Below are 17,346 nucleotides of genomic sequence, written 5' to 3'. Positions count from 1 at the left end.
CTTTCACTGCCATTGAGCAGGTCGGAGAAGTGTTCCCTCCATAATCCCAGTGTGCTCTGGACATCCGTTACCAGATTACCTTCTCGGTCCCTACATGATAATGCTCCGGTCTTGAAACCTTCTGTTAATCGCCTCATCTTTTCATAAAATTTTCGAGCATTACCCATGTCGGCCAGCTTTTCAAGCTTTTCATACTCACGCATTTCGGCCTCTTTCTTTTTACGTCTGCAAATGCGTCTCGCTTCCCTCTTCAGTTCTCGATATCTATCCCACCCCGAACGTGTTGTGGTCGATCGCAACGTTGCGAGGTAGGCAGTCTGTTTTCTCTCCACTGCGGAACGACAATTCTCATCGTACCAACTGGTTTTTTGGCGTTGCCGGAGACCAATTGTTTCGGCTGCAACGGTATGCAATGAGTTTGAGATGCCGTTCCACAGCTCCCTTATATCGAGATGCTGATGAGTGCTCTCAGAGAGCAGGAGTGCAAGTCGAGTAGAAAATCGTTCGGCTGTCGGTTGTGATTGCAGCTTTTCGACGTCGAACCTTCCTTGTGTTTGTTGACGGGCGTTCTTTGCTGCACAGAGGCGAGTGCGTATCTTTGCTGCTACTAGATAATGGTCCGAGTCAATGTTTGGTCCTCGGAGCGTACGCACGTCTAAAACACTGGAGACATGTCTTCCGTCTATCACAACGTGATCGATTTGGTTGCGCGTGTTTCGATCAGGGGACAGCCACGTTGCTTGATGAATTTTTTTATGCTGGAATCTGGTACTACAGACAACCATATTTCGGGCCCCAGCGAAGTCGATCAGCCTCAGGCCGTTTGGCGATGTTTCGTCATGGAGGCTGAATTTTCCGACTGTTGTGCCAAAGACACCTTCTTTACCCACCCTGGCGTTAAAATCGCCAAGCACGATTTTGACATCGTGGCGGGGGCAGCGCTCATAGGTGCGTTCCAGTCGCTCATAGAAAGCGTCTTTGGTCACATCGTCCTTCTCTTCCGTTGGGGCGTGGGCGCAAATCAGCGATATTTTGAAGAACCTCGCTTTTATGCGGATTGTGGCTAGACGTTCATCCACCGGGGTGAATGCCAGGACTCGGCGACGGAGTCTCTCTCCCACCACAAATCCAACACCAAATTTGCGCTCCTTTATATGGCCGCTGTAGTAGATGTCACAAGGACCCACCTTCTTCCGTCCTTGTCCCGTCCATCGCACTTCTTTGACGGCGGTGATGTCAGCCTTTAGTTGTATGAGGACATCAACCAGCTGGGCAGAGGCACCTTCCCAATTAAGAGTCCGGACATTCCAGGTGCATGCCCTCAAATCATGATCCTTAGTACGTTTGCAGGGGTCGTCATCAAAAGGGGGGTTTCTCATCCGAGGCTCGGTGTTTGTTTTCATTGGGGAGATTTTTTTATGTGGTGGGTCCCAAGCCCTACGCACAACCGCACAAGCGGGCTTCGCCTTCTCACTAGCTCGCCTCCAAACGGATGTCTGTTAGCTACCCAGGGGATACTTGGTCTAAAACCGGAAGTCGTGAGCTGCTTGAGTCATATGCAAAAGAATCGTTCCTGGCCACTCCCAAGTGAATGGCAATCAGAAACTTTCCTCACTTGCGTGAACTTCTACATATGACCCCATCCCCCATGAACTTCTACATATGACCCCATCCCCAACTTCTACATATGACCCCATCCCCCGGGGGGACATGCGTACATACAAAACTAAAAAGAGAAGCAGAACAGGGATTATGCCACTTTAGGAAGATGGGTGGGTTTTTAATATCAAACCTTATATACATATGTATGTACCAAACATAAAATCTTTTGTTAGAATATAATTTTATCTTTTTATTATGAATATAGTGATTGAACTCAGAGTAGAGTTTTGTGGGAAGCAGAGAACGGCAAGGGTACACCCTAACAATAAGTGTACCCGAATCATTTGTGCGTTTACGACACTTAGAGTGTGATCGGTGTGTGATAATTTCGAACATGCTCATACGCACAAGCTCAAACCGCACATGTGAATATGCACATATACATACATATATGTGAAATTGCGTGTTATATATTCATATGTACTTATGTATTTAATTTTAAATAATAAAATAGTATAAACTTTAAAAAGCATAAAAGTTGAGGACACTCGATCTCATAACTGTAAAACATGAGTGTTTCGCTCACAGCTCATTTTTGCGCAGTGCATTGTGCCGTTCACTTATGACCCCTTTCACACGGGCAATTTTTGTCGCGGCAATTCTTAGTTTTATAGGAGAGGGGGCGACGAGGAGAGGAAAATCGCGCCGAGTCTGCTGTGTTCAGGCAACACGCTTTGTGTTCTTATTCGTAACAGTTCGCTGCTACGTAACAGAGTTGCATTTGCACACATTTTAAAATTAATGTTTACAATATATTTGAAAATTTGAATTTAATCATTTAATTTTGTATGTAATTTGCAAATACAATATTCATATAATAATTAAAATGTGCTAGAAAATTGAGAATAACGATAAAAATTAATTAATGAAATATATTTTTTTGCTTGGAAACGATGCGTACAAGAAGTTGAGAAAATTATATGAAAGAGAATGACAGAAAAACACGAACAGAGTTGTCGAACAAGAATTGCTCGTGTGAACGCAAGGGGCGACAGCAAAAGAGAATCGCCCGAGAATTAGCAACAAAAGTTGCCCGTGTGAAAGTGGACTATCTACGCAAAATTTTTGGGTGTCTTGTGAAATAGAATCGACGCTTACTGTTTGAGTGAGTGACGAAATCCAAAAACACAAAACACGGAAAGCGATTTGTGCGTTTGGTTGTGTTATTCTTTTCTTGCTGTTTGTGAGTTCCACAAGCACTCCACATTTATAAATGTGATTCGGGTGCGAAAAAGTGACACCCCTGACGTTCTCTGATGGGAAGCGAATGATTTTGGAAAGCCGTAACAATATCATCAGTCAAATTGCCAAGGTGGAATTTTATTGCGAGCAATAATTGGCATACAAATTTTTATGACAACTATAAGCAATAATGGTGCAGTCTACAGTCGCAATGTGCAAATCAAAATTGTTGTTAAAAAATGTTTTGACCGTCGACATGCCCCGGGTAATGTTTTAATGTAATAGTAATGAGTTTTGATAAAGAAGTGAAAGTTAGTCTATTATTTTTCGCCAAAGCACGTGAGCTTTCTGGGTTAACTTCAGCCATTTTTGTTACTGAACAGCAAATAAAAGTATCCGAACTCTTGAACAAGATTAGCAAAAAATTTAGCCTAGATCCTATTAAGGATAGTTGTGTTATAGCGATAAACGAATCCTACTGTGAAAATTTAGTGTCCCTACAAGAAGGTGATGAGGTTGCTATTATTCCAGCAATAAGTGGAGGATAAAAAGTTATGGCTAATTTTATATCTATTACTCGTGAACCCTTGGATGTCGCAACCATCACTAATTCAGTTGTACATGAAAGTTGTGGTGCAGTTTCAACATTCGTGGGGACCACAAGAAATTCCTTTGAAGGAAAAATCGTACGTTAAATATTTTCTCCGAAAATAGTTATTTATTACATAAGTATACTTATTATTTGTAGGTACGTTCACTTGAATATGAAGCATATGAATCAATGGCTGAAAAAGAACTTAAAAATATTTGCGCTGATGTGCGATCTAAGTGGCAAGATGTAGTGAACATAGCAATTCATCACCGTCTCGGTGTGGTTGCTCCAAAGGAAGCAAGCGTTGTTATTGCTATATCGTCTCATCATCGTCAAGCCGCCTTAGAATCGGTTTCATATGCCATTGAGCATTTGAAGAAATCTGTACCTATTTGGAAAAAAGAATTGTATGCCGATGGAGATTCAAATTGGAAAGAAAATAAAGAATGTCAGTGGGTTAAGTAATTTAATATTTTACAAAAAGTACTAGCATCACGAAAGTAATATATGTATATGTACATATGTTTCCATTAAATTAGCAATTGAAGTAAATTGTATTTTCTAGCTAATAACCAGCCGTAAAATTATACTAAAACCATGGCATATTTCTAAATTTTAAATATAGAAATTATTAAATAAAAAAAATGCGGTTTTATCGAATTTTGTGCATGGCAAGTAGTACAGTGATCCTTGATAACTTGGCACTTAAATGAATCCTGCTTAAGTGACAATATATTGCGGCATCGTTGTTTTTTCTCTAAATTTACATATAAAATTCCCTTCTTAAGTGCCTGTAATATGTAAGACACAAATAGAAAATTGTTTGCAATTTTCCTCTTTTAAGTGCCTTTTAATATTTTTGACACTGAATGCGCTGAGTATTGTCAAAAGGAAATCGTTTACATAGTTTTGTGACGATATTTATTGTTATTTATAAGTATTTTTGTTATTAAAAAGATATAAATGTGACTTTCATTCTAAAATAAAAATGAATGAAGAAAAGCTTGATAATTATCTGGAGGCACTTAAGCGGGATTCATTTAAGTGCCTTTCACTTTTTGCTGCATTGGCGGCCTTCGGCCGCGGTTAAAAAAAAAAACTCTGTTTGAGCCAACACCGGTTATCCAAGAGGTGGAAATGGAAAGTCCTTTCGCGTAGAACTACTTTCTGCTTCAAAAAAATAACCGATATAATCCGTTATTCATGTGTGACTATCTCGTAAAGGGTACGAGATATCAATTTTTTATTTATTAAAAAATGTTTTTTTGGCCTAATAAACATAAAAATGTCCTCAAACCTTGGCACCCCAGTAACTAAAATTTCCCCTTAAGAGGGGATTACTGTACTAGTAAATAAAGTGCATATATTGGCTGTCATTAAAAATTTAAAGTTATAGCTATAAACACCCAGCTACTATAACTCTGCGTCAAAAGAAATTTAAAACCAACTACCAATTTTTACAATAACGTTAACGTTTTTCTTTCAAAGATCATCGACGTATTGTAGGAGTGACCTCTTGATGCACATGGGGGGGCTGTTCAGCTTCCAGCAAGTGACTACATGGGTGATTTCTACGAAAGCACCCTAGTTGAAACTGCTTGGTAACCAGTTCATTATGCTCCTTAATAGGCAGCATAGTGGCCTCATTGTGCAAATGTGCTTCTGGTGACATCAAGAGGCATCCTGTTGCTTTACGGAGTGCGGTGTTCTGACACGTATGTATCTTCCTATGCTGCGTGCCGCTAAATCCAGGCGACCATACCGGTGCTGCGTAATTTACGACCGGCCGGCCGATATCGTTGTAAGTAGCCAGCAACGTTTCTTTGTCCTTTTTGTTGTTGCATTCACAGCGGCCGAAATTAAAACTAAGATGCATAATCTGTCGGAAAGATACAAACAAACAAACTTGATTTAATTGGCGTCCCAAGTTCCTTTATTATACCTAATAGGATTAAACGGTGTTTGTACAACTCTTCTATATTTTTGCTAGGCAAAGGTGCTGGGAAGTAAAAGTCTCTATCAATTCTCTTGAAGAATCACCGTTGCGAAGATATATATCTGGCTTTTCAAAGCCAATACGTCCGCTTATAGTTGTTTACCAGTTGTCGAATCTCCAAATTGAGTTCCCTTATGCGGGGATCACAGAAATCGAACTGGCCTAAGGAGTCATGCTCATTTGTTACAACTGCCGCTTCAGTCGGGGAAATTCGAGCGCATGTTTGCAATTCTTCCGGCTGGTATGACGCGAGCAGAATCAGCGGTGATTACTTTGCGGAATTGACGTTCGCCAACGATTACGTCCGAAGGAATGGGTAGAGCGGTGAAGGCACTCTCGGTGAATTCTGTGAAACCGTCCCAGTCAGCTTTATTTAACTAGAGCAATATCAAACATACCGTTTGCTTAAGCGGCTCACTCACGACAAATTTGTTTGACAAATCTGTTTGAAGACGGTTGAGCACTCGCGACAAACCGATTTGACAACCTTTATTTCCATTGTGTGCTTCGCGGAGTGAACATGTTTGATTATAACGCGTCAAAATCTGGGTCTTTCTATTTTAATTATAAGAAAAGTTTTAGTATTGTGATGATGGCGGTGGTCAATGCAAACTACGAATTCATATCAGTGGAAGTGGGAACAAATGGCTGAGCATCAGATGCAGGTGTTTTCTCGCAATCCAAGTTGAAGTATTTATATGATGAAGGGCTTCTATGTTTACCTGATCCGGAAAAGCTACCACTGTCCGAAGATATATTTCCATTCGTATTCGTAGGGGATGACGCATTTCCTCTCTTGAAAAATCTAATGAAAACGTACAGCCGCTCTAATTTATCGATCGAACAGCAAATCTTTAACTACCGACTTTCTAGAGCTCGACGTATTGTAGAAAACGCATTTGGCATTTTAGCCAGCCGTTTTCGGGTATTTCCCGTTGTCGTTGTCGTTTTAATAGTCGTTTCTAAGTCGTCGTCGTTCTTATCGTCGTTTCGTTACTAAATTTATATTCTTGAAATATATCGTAACGCCTAAGATAAGTTATCGAAATTTGTCTACATATTTTATATAGTATACTTTAAGGCGCTCTTTTCCTATATAAACATTTCTTTCTTATGTAACGAGACAAATTTTTAAAGCAGTCCTTAATGGATTTTATGCTATTCTCTTTTTACTCTAAACAACGTTATCACTGTATTTATTGTACTTACGTACAACAATGTTAGTCTTCCATCTTTATTTGATTTTTTAAAAGAAGTGGTGACATCTGCGTCCTCCTAACTTTCTTCTAAAATATGTTATACTTCAATCTCATGCTCCTTGCTTCTGGCTAATTCGACTACTCTACCTAGTGGTCCAGCCAAAGGAGACATGGGTATGTGTTTATTAACTCCTCGTCTTGTTGGAGTACTATTTTTTTCTTCGTTGTGAATTTTTAGACCTTTCATATCTTAAATATACTCTTAGATATAAAAATGCTATTTTATTAATGCCAACAATTTCCGACGCGAGAAAGCGGTGGAATGGATTTAGTTTTTTTTTTTTTTCTTTTTGAGAAAAAAAATATTCTACCCAAGAAATTGAAATTTAAAGGATTTATCCCTTTTCTAAAGTCCTTGGCAAAGGCAGGATATTTTTCCATTTCAGAAATTAAAATTTCAAACTGTTTCCGATTTGGAATTTTCATCTTCACTTCAAATATTCCTTCAAACAACCGCGTCGTTTCTATGACGCTCACAATTACAGCAACGACAAAAAACGACTGTTTCTATGTCGTTTCTATAGTCGTTTCAAATTGGGGAATCTCAATTTATTTTCGATAAATGTCGTTAACGCCAACAGGAATGCCAAATAGGAGTTCTTAAGTCGTTTTAAAACGATAACGACAACGGGAATAGGAGCGAGTGTTGAATCCAGAAAAAGCCACATTATTGCAATTATTTAAAAGAAAATGAGTCAATTTATTTGAGAAACTCCAACGAAATGGATACTGGGAGTACTACAAATGACTATTTGACAGATTTGGAGCCGACAAAGTGTACCAACTCTTCCAACAACGCCAAGCATGTTCGCGATAAATTTTGTAATTACTTTAGTACTGTTGGTGCAGTGCCTTGGCAGAATAAATTTGTATAAGCTCTATCAATTTTTGTAATAACTCCAATTTTTCTCAAAATAAAAAATTATTACTTCTCATAATCTACGAGTATGTACTTACTTTTTCAATATCGATAGATTCGTCGAATGAGCAAAAACCATCTATTTGCATCTCTTGGTCACCCAAAAATTCCAACTTATTGAAGTACCATAGATTTGGTACATATATTTCCTCAGCACCTGCCCCAGACTTTTCGCTCTTGCGTACCTTCACCAATTCACGTCTATATGCAGTGCGTAAACATTTAATTTTTTTTCACTGCGTCAATTGTCGCATCCTTATCAATTTCAATCTGGCAACACGTCAAACTGTGAAGTTTAATTTTTCCTCGGTTCTTGAATTTGTGCTTAAATTTATTAATGCTTTTTACTTTTAATAAGTGTAATCTAAAGCTAAGTATTTGTGCTAATGTGCTTTTGTGTTATATTTAAATTTTAATTGTATTTTAACTATTTTCTTAAATTCTGGTGCCGAGTCTTTTAAATCATTTGTTGTTGTTATCAATTATCAATTTTATTTCCTACTTTGCAATTGTTTGTGCGATTGCATATTGTTTTTGTTTTAATTTGCTCTTTTTCTTTTGATTCGTCTTTTTTCTTTCATTTTTGCTCACAGCTGTTTGCGTGTTATTTTTAAGTGGCTCAGTGCTTCTCAAACTGCTCACTATTATATTGGTTGTGATCTCGGCTAATTCAGTATAACTATTATTGTTTTTCTATTTACTATTATATCATATTTTAATTTTTATTATTATTTACTATTCTGTTTTTTCCTTCAATTTAAATTTTTTTTTTTCATAATGACTTGCAATTTTCCGAATTGTACTATTAAAGGCGATTCTGATCGTTTTGTTTCTTGTTGGCTTTGTGACGGGCTTGTCCATCTTAAATGTGCTGGATTGACAGGTAGAATCTTAGATTCTATTCTCGATGGAAAGGGTCTGCGCTGGTAGTGCTTAAAGTGTAGACCGACAGATATTGAATTATTTAAAGTTTTTAAACAGGCGCGCAATAATTTTAAAGAAATCGGTCGAGAACTTCAAAACCTTACAGAAAAATTTAAGCATTATGAAGTGTTGTTTCAATCATTTAAATGCCTAAATGATCAAGATGATAATGCTAAGCCTTCATCAAAACGTAAACGTCCATCTAATGAAGAACCTGCCACTTTGTCCGTAAAAAGTATGTCACCGGTGAAATTAGACCTTATTAATCTTTCATCTCCTTGCCCTCAAGGAGAGAAGCCTTCCTCTTCAAAAGTGCTTAATCCTCCGAAAATAAATAACGATAACCTTAAGCGGAAAACTATTCAGGATCCGCCTCCTATTAACTCTGAGTTTGTGGCAAAAAATTTGGTAGTAATACCTCAACGAAAATCAATTTTCGTTTCGAGATTCGCTTCGGATACCACAATCGAAGATATAAAGTTTTACATCTCGTCGAAATTAAAAATTAACGATATTGATATTGATGTCAGAAAATTTAACTTTAAATACGAAAGAAACATATCTTCTTTCAAGATTGGCGTTTCAGCTGTTAATTTTCAATTGCTACTTGATGAATCATTTTGGCCACCTGGTGCTTTCGTGCGCGAATTCGAGCAAAAGCAACAAAAACAATCTGTAATTGCTCATATTCCAAAAAATGCCGCGGATTCAAAAAACTAATTATAAAAAATTCATTACAAATTCACTATCAAAATGTAAGGGGTTTAAATACAAAATTAAAAGAATTGTATTTGAACAGCACTAATTGTAATTTTAAAGTCATCGCTTTTACTGAAACGAGGCTTAAACCTCATATCTTTGAAAACGAAATATTAAATAGTGAATTTCAAATCTTTAGATGCGATCGACTGAACAGAGTCGGGGGGGTGTACTATTTGCTGTGCATTCTTCAATTCCATCTGAAGAAGTAGAAGTTCCTCATGCGGACTTTATTGAATTTAAGTGCATACGAATTTGTATTAATAAATGTTCTATTTATCTTATATTCCGCCTCAATCGGACTTATCTGTATATACGCAGCATGCTTCTTTAATAAATAATGTTTTTTCAATTGCTAAGAATACTGATTACATAATTGTTCTAGGCGATTTCAATTTACCGTGTGTATCTTGGAAATCTGTTGACGATTGCATTACCCCTTTTTGCACTCGTTTAAGCTTTAATGAGTTTTTGGAAGAAATGTCTGGGATGGGTCTTAACCAAATTAACTTAATTCCGAACAAGTTTGGTAAATTCTTAGATTTGGTCTATGTTGATAATACTTCAACAGTTTCTGAGGTCCGATCTGATCCTTTAGTTTTGCCAGAGGACTCTTATCACCCTGCCTTGGAAATTAATATCGAAATCATAGAAGAATTACTTGTATGCAACAAACAGGACCTTTGTTCTCGGTTCAACTTTGCGAAAGCTAACTTCAAAAAGATTAATTGTGAACTTTCTAAATTGACTTGGCCTGATTATAGTGGTAATATTGAATTAAATGTATCACATTTTAATGAAACAATTTTTAATATTTTTGAAAGATTTGTTCCGAAATGTTTTATTATCAAAAGAAAAAGTTCAAATTTGTGGTATTCGAATGAGCTATGTAAATTAAAAAATAAAAAATTTCGTGCTTTTAAACTTTATAAAAGAACTGGAGCTCTTGTTGACTATTTAAAATATTCTAAATTGCGTCGTCAGTTTGAGGAACTTAACAAAAAATGTTATAAAAACTACATAATCAAAGTAAAAAATAATATTATTCGTAATCCGAAATTGTTTTATGGTTTCGTTAACTCCAAACGCAGGATTTCAAATTTTCCGTCCGCGATGAAATATAAATCAACAATGTCATGTGACAATTATATTATTTCTAATATGTTTGCAGAATTCTTCAAATCCAATTATTGTTCAAACTACCCTATGAATGTGCCATATCATCAAATGTTATGTCCGAGTACTGTAATTAATACACCAATTATTTCTGAAACAGATGTCTTAAATTATTTAGTTACGTTAAAAAATTCGTTTAAATATGGCCCTGATATGATTCCCTCAAGCTTTCTTAAAAATTGCGCAAAATATATCTATCTGCCCTTAACTAAGCTTTTTAACCTATCTCTTAAACAAGGTATTTTTTCGTCAATGTGGAAAAACTCTTTTATATTACCCTTGCATAAAAGTGGAGTTAGATCATCTGTTGAGAACTATAGGGGGATAGCTAAAATGTCAGCTATACCCAAACTTTTTGAAGCTATTGTCACTGACCAAATAACTTTCTTAATCTCTCCTTTAATTTCATTCTCTCAGCATGGATTTTGTAAAGGGAAATCTACAGTAACTAACTTGCTTGAATTTGTAAACCATGTGTCAATGGGTTTTAGGGATAATAAGAATACTGATGTTATATATACAGACTTTAGTAAAGCATTCGATAGAGTAAACCACTCAATTCTTTTGCAAAAACTGAATCTTCTTGGTTTTCAACCAAGACTTCTTGAATCGGTATCCTCATATCTTACTAACAGAAAACAACAAGTTTTATTTAATAATACATTATCCGATTCAATTAGTGTCACTTCAGGGGTTCCACAGGGTAGTCATCTCGGCCCGATTCTGTTCTTGTTGTTCATCAATGATATACCTTCAGTAATTAAGTTTTCAGAAATTTTATTATATGTGGATGATGTAAACTTTTTAAATCATATACTTCTTATAACGAAAGGACTGAGTTGCAATCGGATTTAAATAATTTAGTTACTTGGTGTCACAAAAATGATATGCCACTGAATCTTAAAAAATGTAAAACGATGTGCTTTTCCCGTAGAACTGTTGATCTTTCCCCTTATGTAATAAATAACTTCAGTTTAGAGCAAGTTTTTAGCTTTGTTGATTTAGGAGTTAATATGGACCCTAAACTAAATTTTAATTCTCATGTAAATTCAATTGTCTCAAAAGCTAAAGGTGCTCTTAGCTTTGTTAAACGTTGGTCTAAAGAATTTAGTGATCCGTATATTACTAAAATTCTTTTTACAACATTGGTAAGGCCTATATTGGAGTATGGTTCTGTGGTATGGAATCCTAGCTATCAATCCCATTATGATAAGCTTGAGTCCGTTCAAAAACAATTTTTACTTTTTGCTTTAGGCCACTTACATTGGGATTCAATATTGAATCTTCCCCCGTATACTAGTCGTTTAAAACTTATAAGTCTTCCCACTCTCACTAGTGGCAGAGAAATGCTAGGTATAATTTTTCTAGTACAACTTCTGAATGGTTTAGTTTGTAGTTCATTCCTTTTGTCTGATATTAAGTTTAATGTCCCATTGCGTTCATCCAGGCAGTTTAGACCATTATTTCTAAAATCTTCTAGAACAAATTTTGAGTTTAATGAACCATTCTGCCGAATATGTCATGATTTTAATTCGCATTCCAGCACATTTGATCCATCTGACTCAATATTTAGCATCAAAAAAACTATTTTGTCTTCTCTTAATAAATAATATTCAGAAATTTTTAACTTTTTGTTTTTATATATTTTTAAATCTCAGCTGTTGAAATGTTTCTTTCTGTAGCTGAGCAGTTTGAGAACCGGACGCTTAAAAATCTCTTGCCTTTCTAGACTCGGCAAATTCCGCTCGTATGCGGACTGCGCCCCACGCGTCGGTTGGGCGGGAGGAGGGTAATCGTTTGGGTTAATAATAATATTTCGAAAGTAAATTTTTCCACGACTTATCTTTTTGGCATTTATTCTTAAAATTTTCACTTTTGCATTGCTATTTTTTTATCCGCTGATGTTTACTCTGCAAAAATTTCAACCAACTGACCAAATGTTTGCAAACCACGCCACTCACGACAGACGAATCCACAAATCGGTTGTTAGTTTTTGAAATTTGTCGCAAACCTTCAAACCGTTTGACAACATGCCCACTCACGACAAAAACCACCTCAAACTCAAACAGATTTGTCAAACAAATTTGTCGTGAGTGGGCCGCTTAAACTATCAACCAAAGTCAAATTTCTCAGGAAGCCTGTTAACGTTTTTGCGTCGGTCCAAATACCCAATGTCCACCCCAGCCTATGGGGGTCTCACTTACTATCTCTCACTTCCCATTAAATTATTAAAAATGAATTGGACACTGGAGATCAACAGATAGCCGTTACCCTCAACAATCTTAAGGAAAAAATGTGACACATAATTTTATAAATTTTTCAGTAAGTCTGACTCTTTGTCTCATAACCAGTGATAATTGAGATACCTTTATAAAATTTGAACACAATTGACATGGTTAAGTTACATGCTAATTTATATTATTTTATTTATGTTTTTTAATAAACTTAATAATAATACGATTGATAATTTATATTTTAAAAGAAAGGAAATAATTAAAATCAATTATCAAACTAATTGCATGTTATTATTATAATTACCCTATCTAGTAATGAGAGAATAGCTCCACTGCCAACATTTTTCGGCTTCAATGCATATCTTTTCCGAAGCCGTTTGCCACTAAACCGTCAATATTAAAAGTACCTCAATATGGTATTAAAGATAAAATAAATTAATATTACGGACAATTTCTCCTATAAAATATTGCGAATAAATCCATTGGAAGAAGTACATCCAATCAGATTTGTACATTTCGAAATAAACATTGGAAAGAATATTTTTTTCGTGGCGTTTAAATGCAACGGTCAAAAAGGTTACTTCAAGAATATTTTCGTTTATTTTTTATGACAAAACGTGTTCCCTTTGGTATTGGATTCAAATTAGGTAGAAAAGTAATAGGCCTCAACCCTATGATTATGTAGTTAGATTTTAATTTACACTTTAATTTTTATCAACAACAGTATGTATTGATTTCAAAGCAAACATATATCGATGCCTTACTTTCTCAACCTCGTATCTTAAAAAATTGCGGTTTTGAGATTTTCATATCAAACGATTGCTTTTTCTCTGTTCCATAACTGCAAGAACTTCCTATCTCAATAAGTTGTGTCTATCGTAAAAAAATTAAGAATACAAAACTTGGTATCTCATGCAATCCTGTTTTCGTAACTGTGTCAAACTCTTATCTCAATTTACATGTGGGATTCTAAGTAGAGTTATATGTTATAATATAAGTCATAGCAGAACAGATGGCAACCACCTGTTCGAATTTCGATATAATAGTTCGAATAGTGGATTGTAACTGGCGGCCTTCATAGCTTCTAAGGTGAAATACAGATGTACATAGAATAGCGTAGAACACTTGCTCTTGTACCGCGCACGCGGGAGCACACAGTCTTTTTATAATTATTGAACTTTGCCACTAGAACTTTTAAGTGTTTAATAAATCATTGAATAAAGTGTAATGAAGTAACGAGTTGTAGAATACGAGGTTTACTTTAGTCGGATCGCCAATGGGTCCCGGAAAACCGTAGAATCCTCCGCCCGATGGCAGATTATTCTACAAATTGGGGGCTCGTCCGGGAAGCCCAAGCGCGAGTTCGACATTTGTGAGTGTTGGTGAAATTCCAACCAGGTTGGCAAAAGGGCATATTAGCGATATGGCCCAGTGACATTTGTGATAAAATGCAAGTGGAAAACGAACAGTGAATTAATTAAACGTTTATTCGTCGGAACGGCGGTGACTTTTATACGCGTAAAATAATAAGAGCGTTGGTGAAATTTCAACCAAATTGGCGAAAGGGCATATTGGCGATATGGCCCAGTGACATTTGTGATAAAGGGCAATAGGAAGATGAACAGTGAATTAGTTAAACGTTTATTCGTCGGAAAGGCGGTGACTTTTGTACTCAGAAATTGAGAAGTGCGTTGGCGAAATCCCAACGAAATTTGCGAACGGGCATATAAGCGATATGGCCCAGGAGCAGCGTGATAAAGATAAATTGAACAGTGAATTGGTTAAGTGTTTATTCGACGGAATGTCGGTGATCTTTTGTTTCGGACATTAAGAAACGGGTTGGCAAAATTCCAACCAAATCTGCGAACTTTTGTCGCAGGAGTCGATAGTGGAAAACTGTACCTGCAGTGCGAGGCTGCAGTAGTCGATACCGTTAGAACGCCAATTCTAACAGCTATCGCAACGGTCGTCAAATCGGAATAGCAGTACTAGAACGAAAGGGGAAGCAGTTTCGCCAATTAGAAAAAGGAGTCAGCAACGAAAGGAAAATGAATCATCGAGGGGTACATCGAAGTGTACATAATAGTGAACGGTCAACAGCAACGGTAACCTCTATCAAACGCCAATAAGAAAAAGGCGTCAGCAACGAAAGGAGAACGAAACATCAAGCAGTACAATGAAGCTTACATAGAAGCGGTAATCGGCGGCAGAGAGAGAGAGAGCATAGTAGAACAGCGGAGCAGGCATCAGCGGCGGTCAACAGTAGCAGCGGCGGTCAACAGCAACAGCAGCGGTCAGCAACAGGCGTAGCAGCAAAGCGGAACAGACAGATAAGCCTTTGACATATTTATATATACACATTATAATGTATTAGATACACGCATAGTAGCAATGAATTTTGAATCACATGTAAATTTGAATACCATACGTTTTGTAAGTAAATAGTATGTACACATATTATCGTTAAATAATATAAGAATACTCATAAGTTTATAAAGAAACATTTTGTAAGATGGACGCCGAGACTGTAAAGGGTATGACTGTTGACGTGCTAAGGGAGAAGTTGAGGGAACTGAACTTGAGCGTAGTTGGCCGAAAGAAGGATTTGCAAATGAGATTGTTGCAACATATGGTTTTTGGAGATGAGGTAGATGAGGTTGGAAGTGATAACGAATCGGCAAATTCGTTATACACTACAGAGGATAGAAGTATAAATAATAGTATTTACGTTGCGTGATGTCGAGGATAGTATATCGAGTTTTTATGGAGATGGTACCTATAACGTGTACCACTGGGTTGAAGAGTTCAACGAAGTTGCGGAGACAGTAGGGTGGAACGATTTACAGAAGTTCGTATATGGGAAACAGTTGCTGAAGGTTGCAGCCAAGCTGTTTGTGCGAGGGGCTGTAGGAATCAGAAATTGGAATAGTTTAAAGACAGCTTTACTCGATGAGTTCGGTGAGAAGTTGAGTGCCGCAGAGGTACACCGAACGTTAAGGAATAGACGTAAACAGATTAAAGAAAGTTTATATGAATATTTGTACTCCATCATCGAAATCGGTAAGTCAATATCGCTCGATGAAAAGAGTATAATAGAGTATTTTGTAGAGGGTATACCGGATAGTAGAGTGAATAAAAGTGTGTTGTATCAAACACGTAGTTTAAAAGAATTGAAAGAGCAAATCCGAGTATATGAAAAAATTAAAGGTACATCCGTGGTATCTAATAAAGTTTTCAATTCGTCTTCAAGTACCAGCAAAGGTACCGAAGACAGAGTCAAGAAGAAATGTCACCGTTGTAATCAGGAAGGTCATTTAGCGAGAGAATGCCCACGTAGGGGAATAAACAACGTAATTTGTTTTAAGTGCGAGGAAAGGGGCCATTATGCCCATGAGTGCAAAGTGCCACAGTCAGTCAGGGCGGTGAAAAATGAGTGTATAAACACAGTAGATGACCAAAACGTTGTGTGAAAAGGTGATTATTATTTCGTGGACGCGATGGTTAACCAGACCACGTTTAGCGCATTGGTAGATACGGGATGCTGTGCGAGTATGTTGAGGTTTGATACTTTTAGGAGATTAGGAGAAATTAATCTCAGTAAAGAGAAAAAACGATTGTACGGAATAGGAAAAAGCGAGATTGAAACCATGGGTAACTTTATAGCAGAGGTCACTGTAGAAGGTGTGACGATGAAAGGCAAGTTTGAAGTAGTAAGAGTGCAAGATATTCCATACGGCAATCTTAGGAAACGATATACTTAGAGAAGTGGACTTATTGTTTAGAAAAGGTAGTGTGGAATTTAGAAGACCTTATAAGGATGAGGAAGTGTTAGTGAACACGGGTGCCAAAGAGTTGGCGGTTGGAAGGAAATTTATCCAAGGGGGCGATGAAACTGAAATCTCAGGGAGTGAGAGGGTTTCGGCCGAGCAAGTGTGTGAAGATAAGGTTAGTCCACAAGTGGTAGTGAAAGAGATCCGCGTAAGTAAGGAGGACACGGAATGTCCAGATGAAGGCTTCAGCGATGAAAGCGAATTTAAAGATTTGTGCGGAATGGAAATGCAAATGAATAATCAATCGGATAAAGTAGAATTGTCAGATTTAGAAGAATCTGAGGCAGAGTTCGTCAAAACGTTGATCAATAATTATCAGCTTCGGAAACCGATTAATGTGACAGTCGATATGAAACGAATTTTGAAAGATGAGCAACCAATGTACCAACGGCCACGTCGTGTGTCGTATGAAGACCAAAGGTACTTAGACGATCAAGTCGGGGAAATGCTTAAAGATAGGCCATGTTCATCCAGGAGTACAACTACGTAGTCGAGCACAGATCCAGTACTCGAATGAGAGATGTAGATGCATTAAGTTGCGTATATTGTTTATTGATCGAAAACTCGTTAAAGTTTAGATTGAAGGAAGCTCAATTACAAGACGATTGGATTAGGGCAGTAAAAAAAGCGTTAGAGAACGCACCATATGAAAAGTTTTACATAAGAAATGAATTAGTATATTACGATCAAGGAGTTATGTATGAGAAAGTACAAAGTGTAGTTTAGGCATGCATTGAGTATATTATCACAGATGCTAAGAAGGGAAAAAAGAAGGATTATTGACGCCAATCGATAAGTCTCAAGAAACGTTAA

General features: G+C 37.0%; 2 protein-coding genes across 4 annotated transcripts in view; both read left to right on the top strand.

Annotated features, from left to right (window-relative positions):
- Window positions 1–3,131: 3,131 nt before the first annotated feature.
- On the top strand, window positions 3,132–3,458 carry LOC105220032 (molybdopterin synthase sulfur carrier subunit). The gene has a single exon (XM_011196409.3). The coding sequence runs from the start codon at window positions 3,132–3,134 to the stop codon at window positions 3,390–3,392; it is 261 nt and encodes an 86-aa protein (XP_011194711.1). The 3' UTR covers window positions 3,393–3,458.
- Window positions 3,264–17,346, top strand: part of LOC105220033 (molybdopterin synthase catalytic subunit) — a 126,681-nt gene continuing 112,598 nt past the window's right edge. For all 3 annotated transcript variants that reach the window (XM_054226134.1, XM_054226133.1, XM_011196411.3), the window contains exons 1-2: window positions 3,264–3,530; window positions 3,593–3,884. In XM_054226134.1, coding sequence (XP_054082109.1) covers window positions 3,399–3,530; window positions 3,593–3,884 — 424 coding nt within the window. In that variant the 5' untranslated portion in view covers window positions 3,264–3,398. The remainder of the gene's footprint in view (window positions 3,531–3,592; window positions 3,885–17,346) is intronic.

This window comes from Zeugodacus cucurbitae, chromosome 2 (genome assembly GCF_028554725.1).
Source record: "Zeugodacus cucurbitae isolate PBARC_wt_2022May chromosome 2, idZeuCucr1.2, whole genome shotgun sequence".
Taxonomy (NCBI): Eukaryota; Metazoa; Arthropoda; class Insecta; order Diptera; family Tephritidae; genus Zeugodacus; species Zeugodacus cucurbitae.
Note: the sequence above shows the minus strand (reverse complement) of the source record. Positions and strands in the feature narration are given on the sequence as shown.

Excerpts from the sequence above, each read along its gene's own strand:
- LOC105220032 (XM_011196409.3), top strand. The coding sequence starts at position 3,132 with ATGAGTTTTGATAAAGAAGTGAAAGTTAGTCTATTATTTTTCGCCAAA.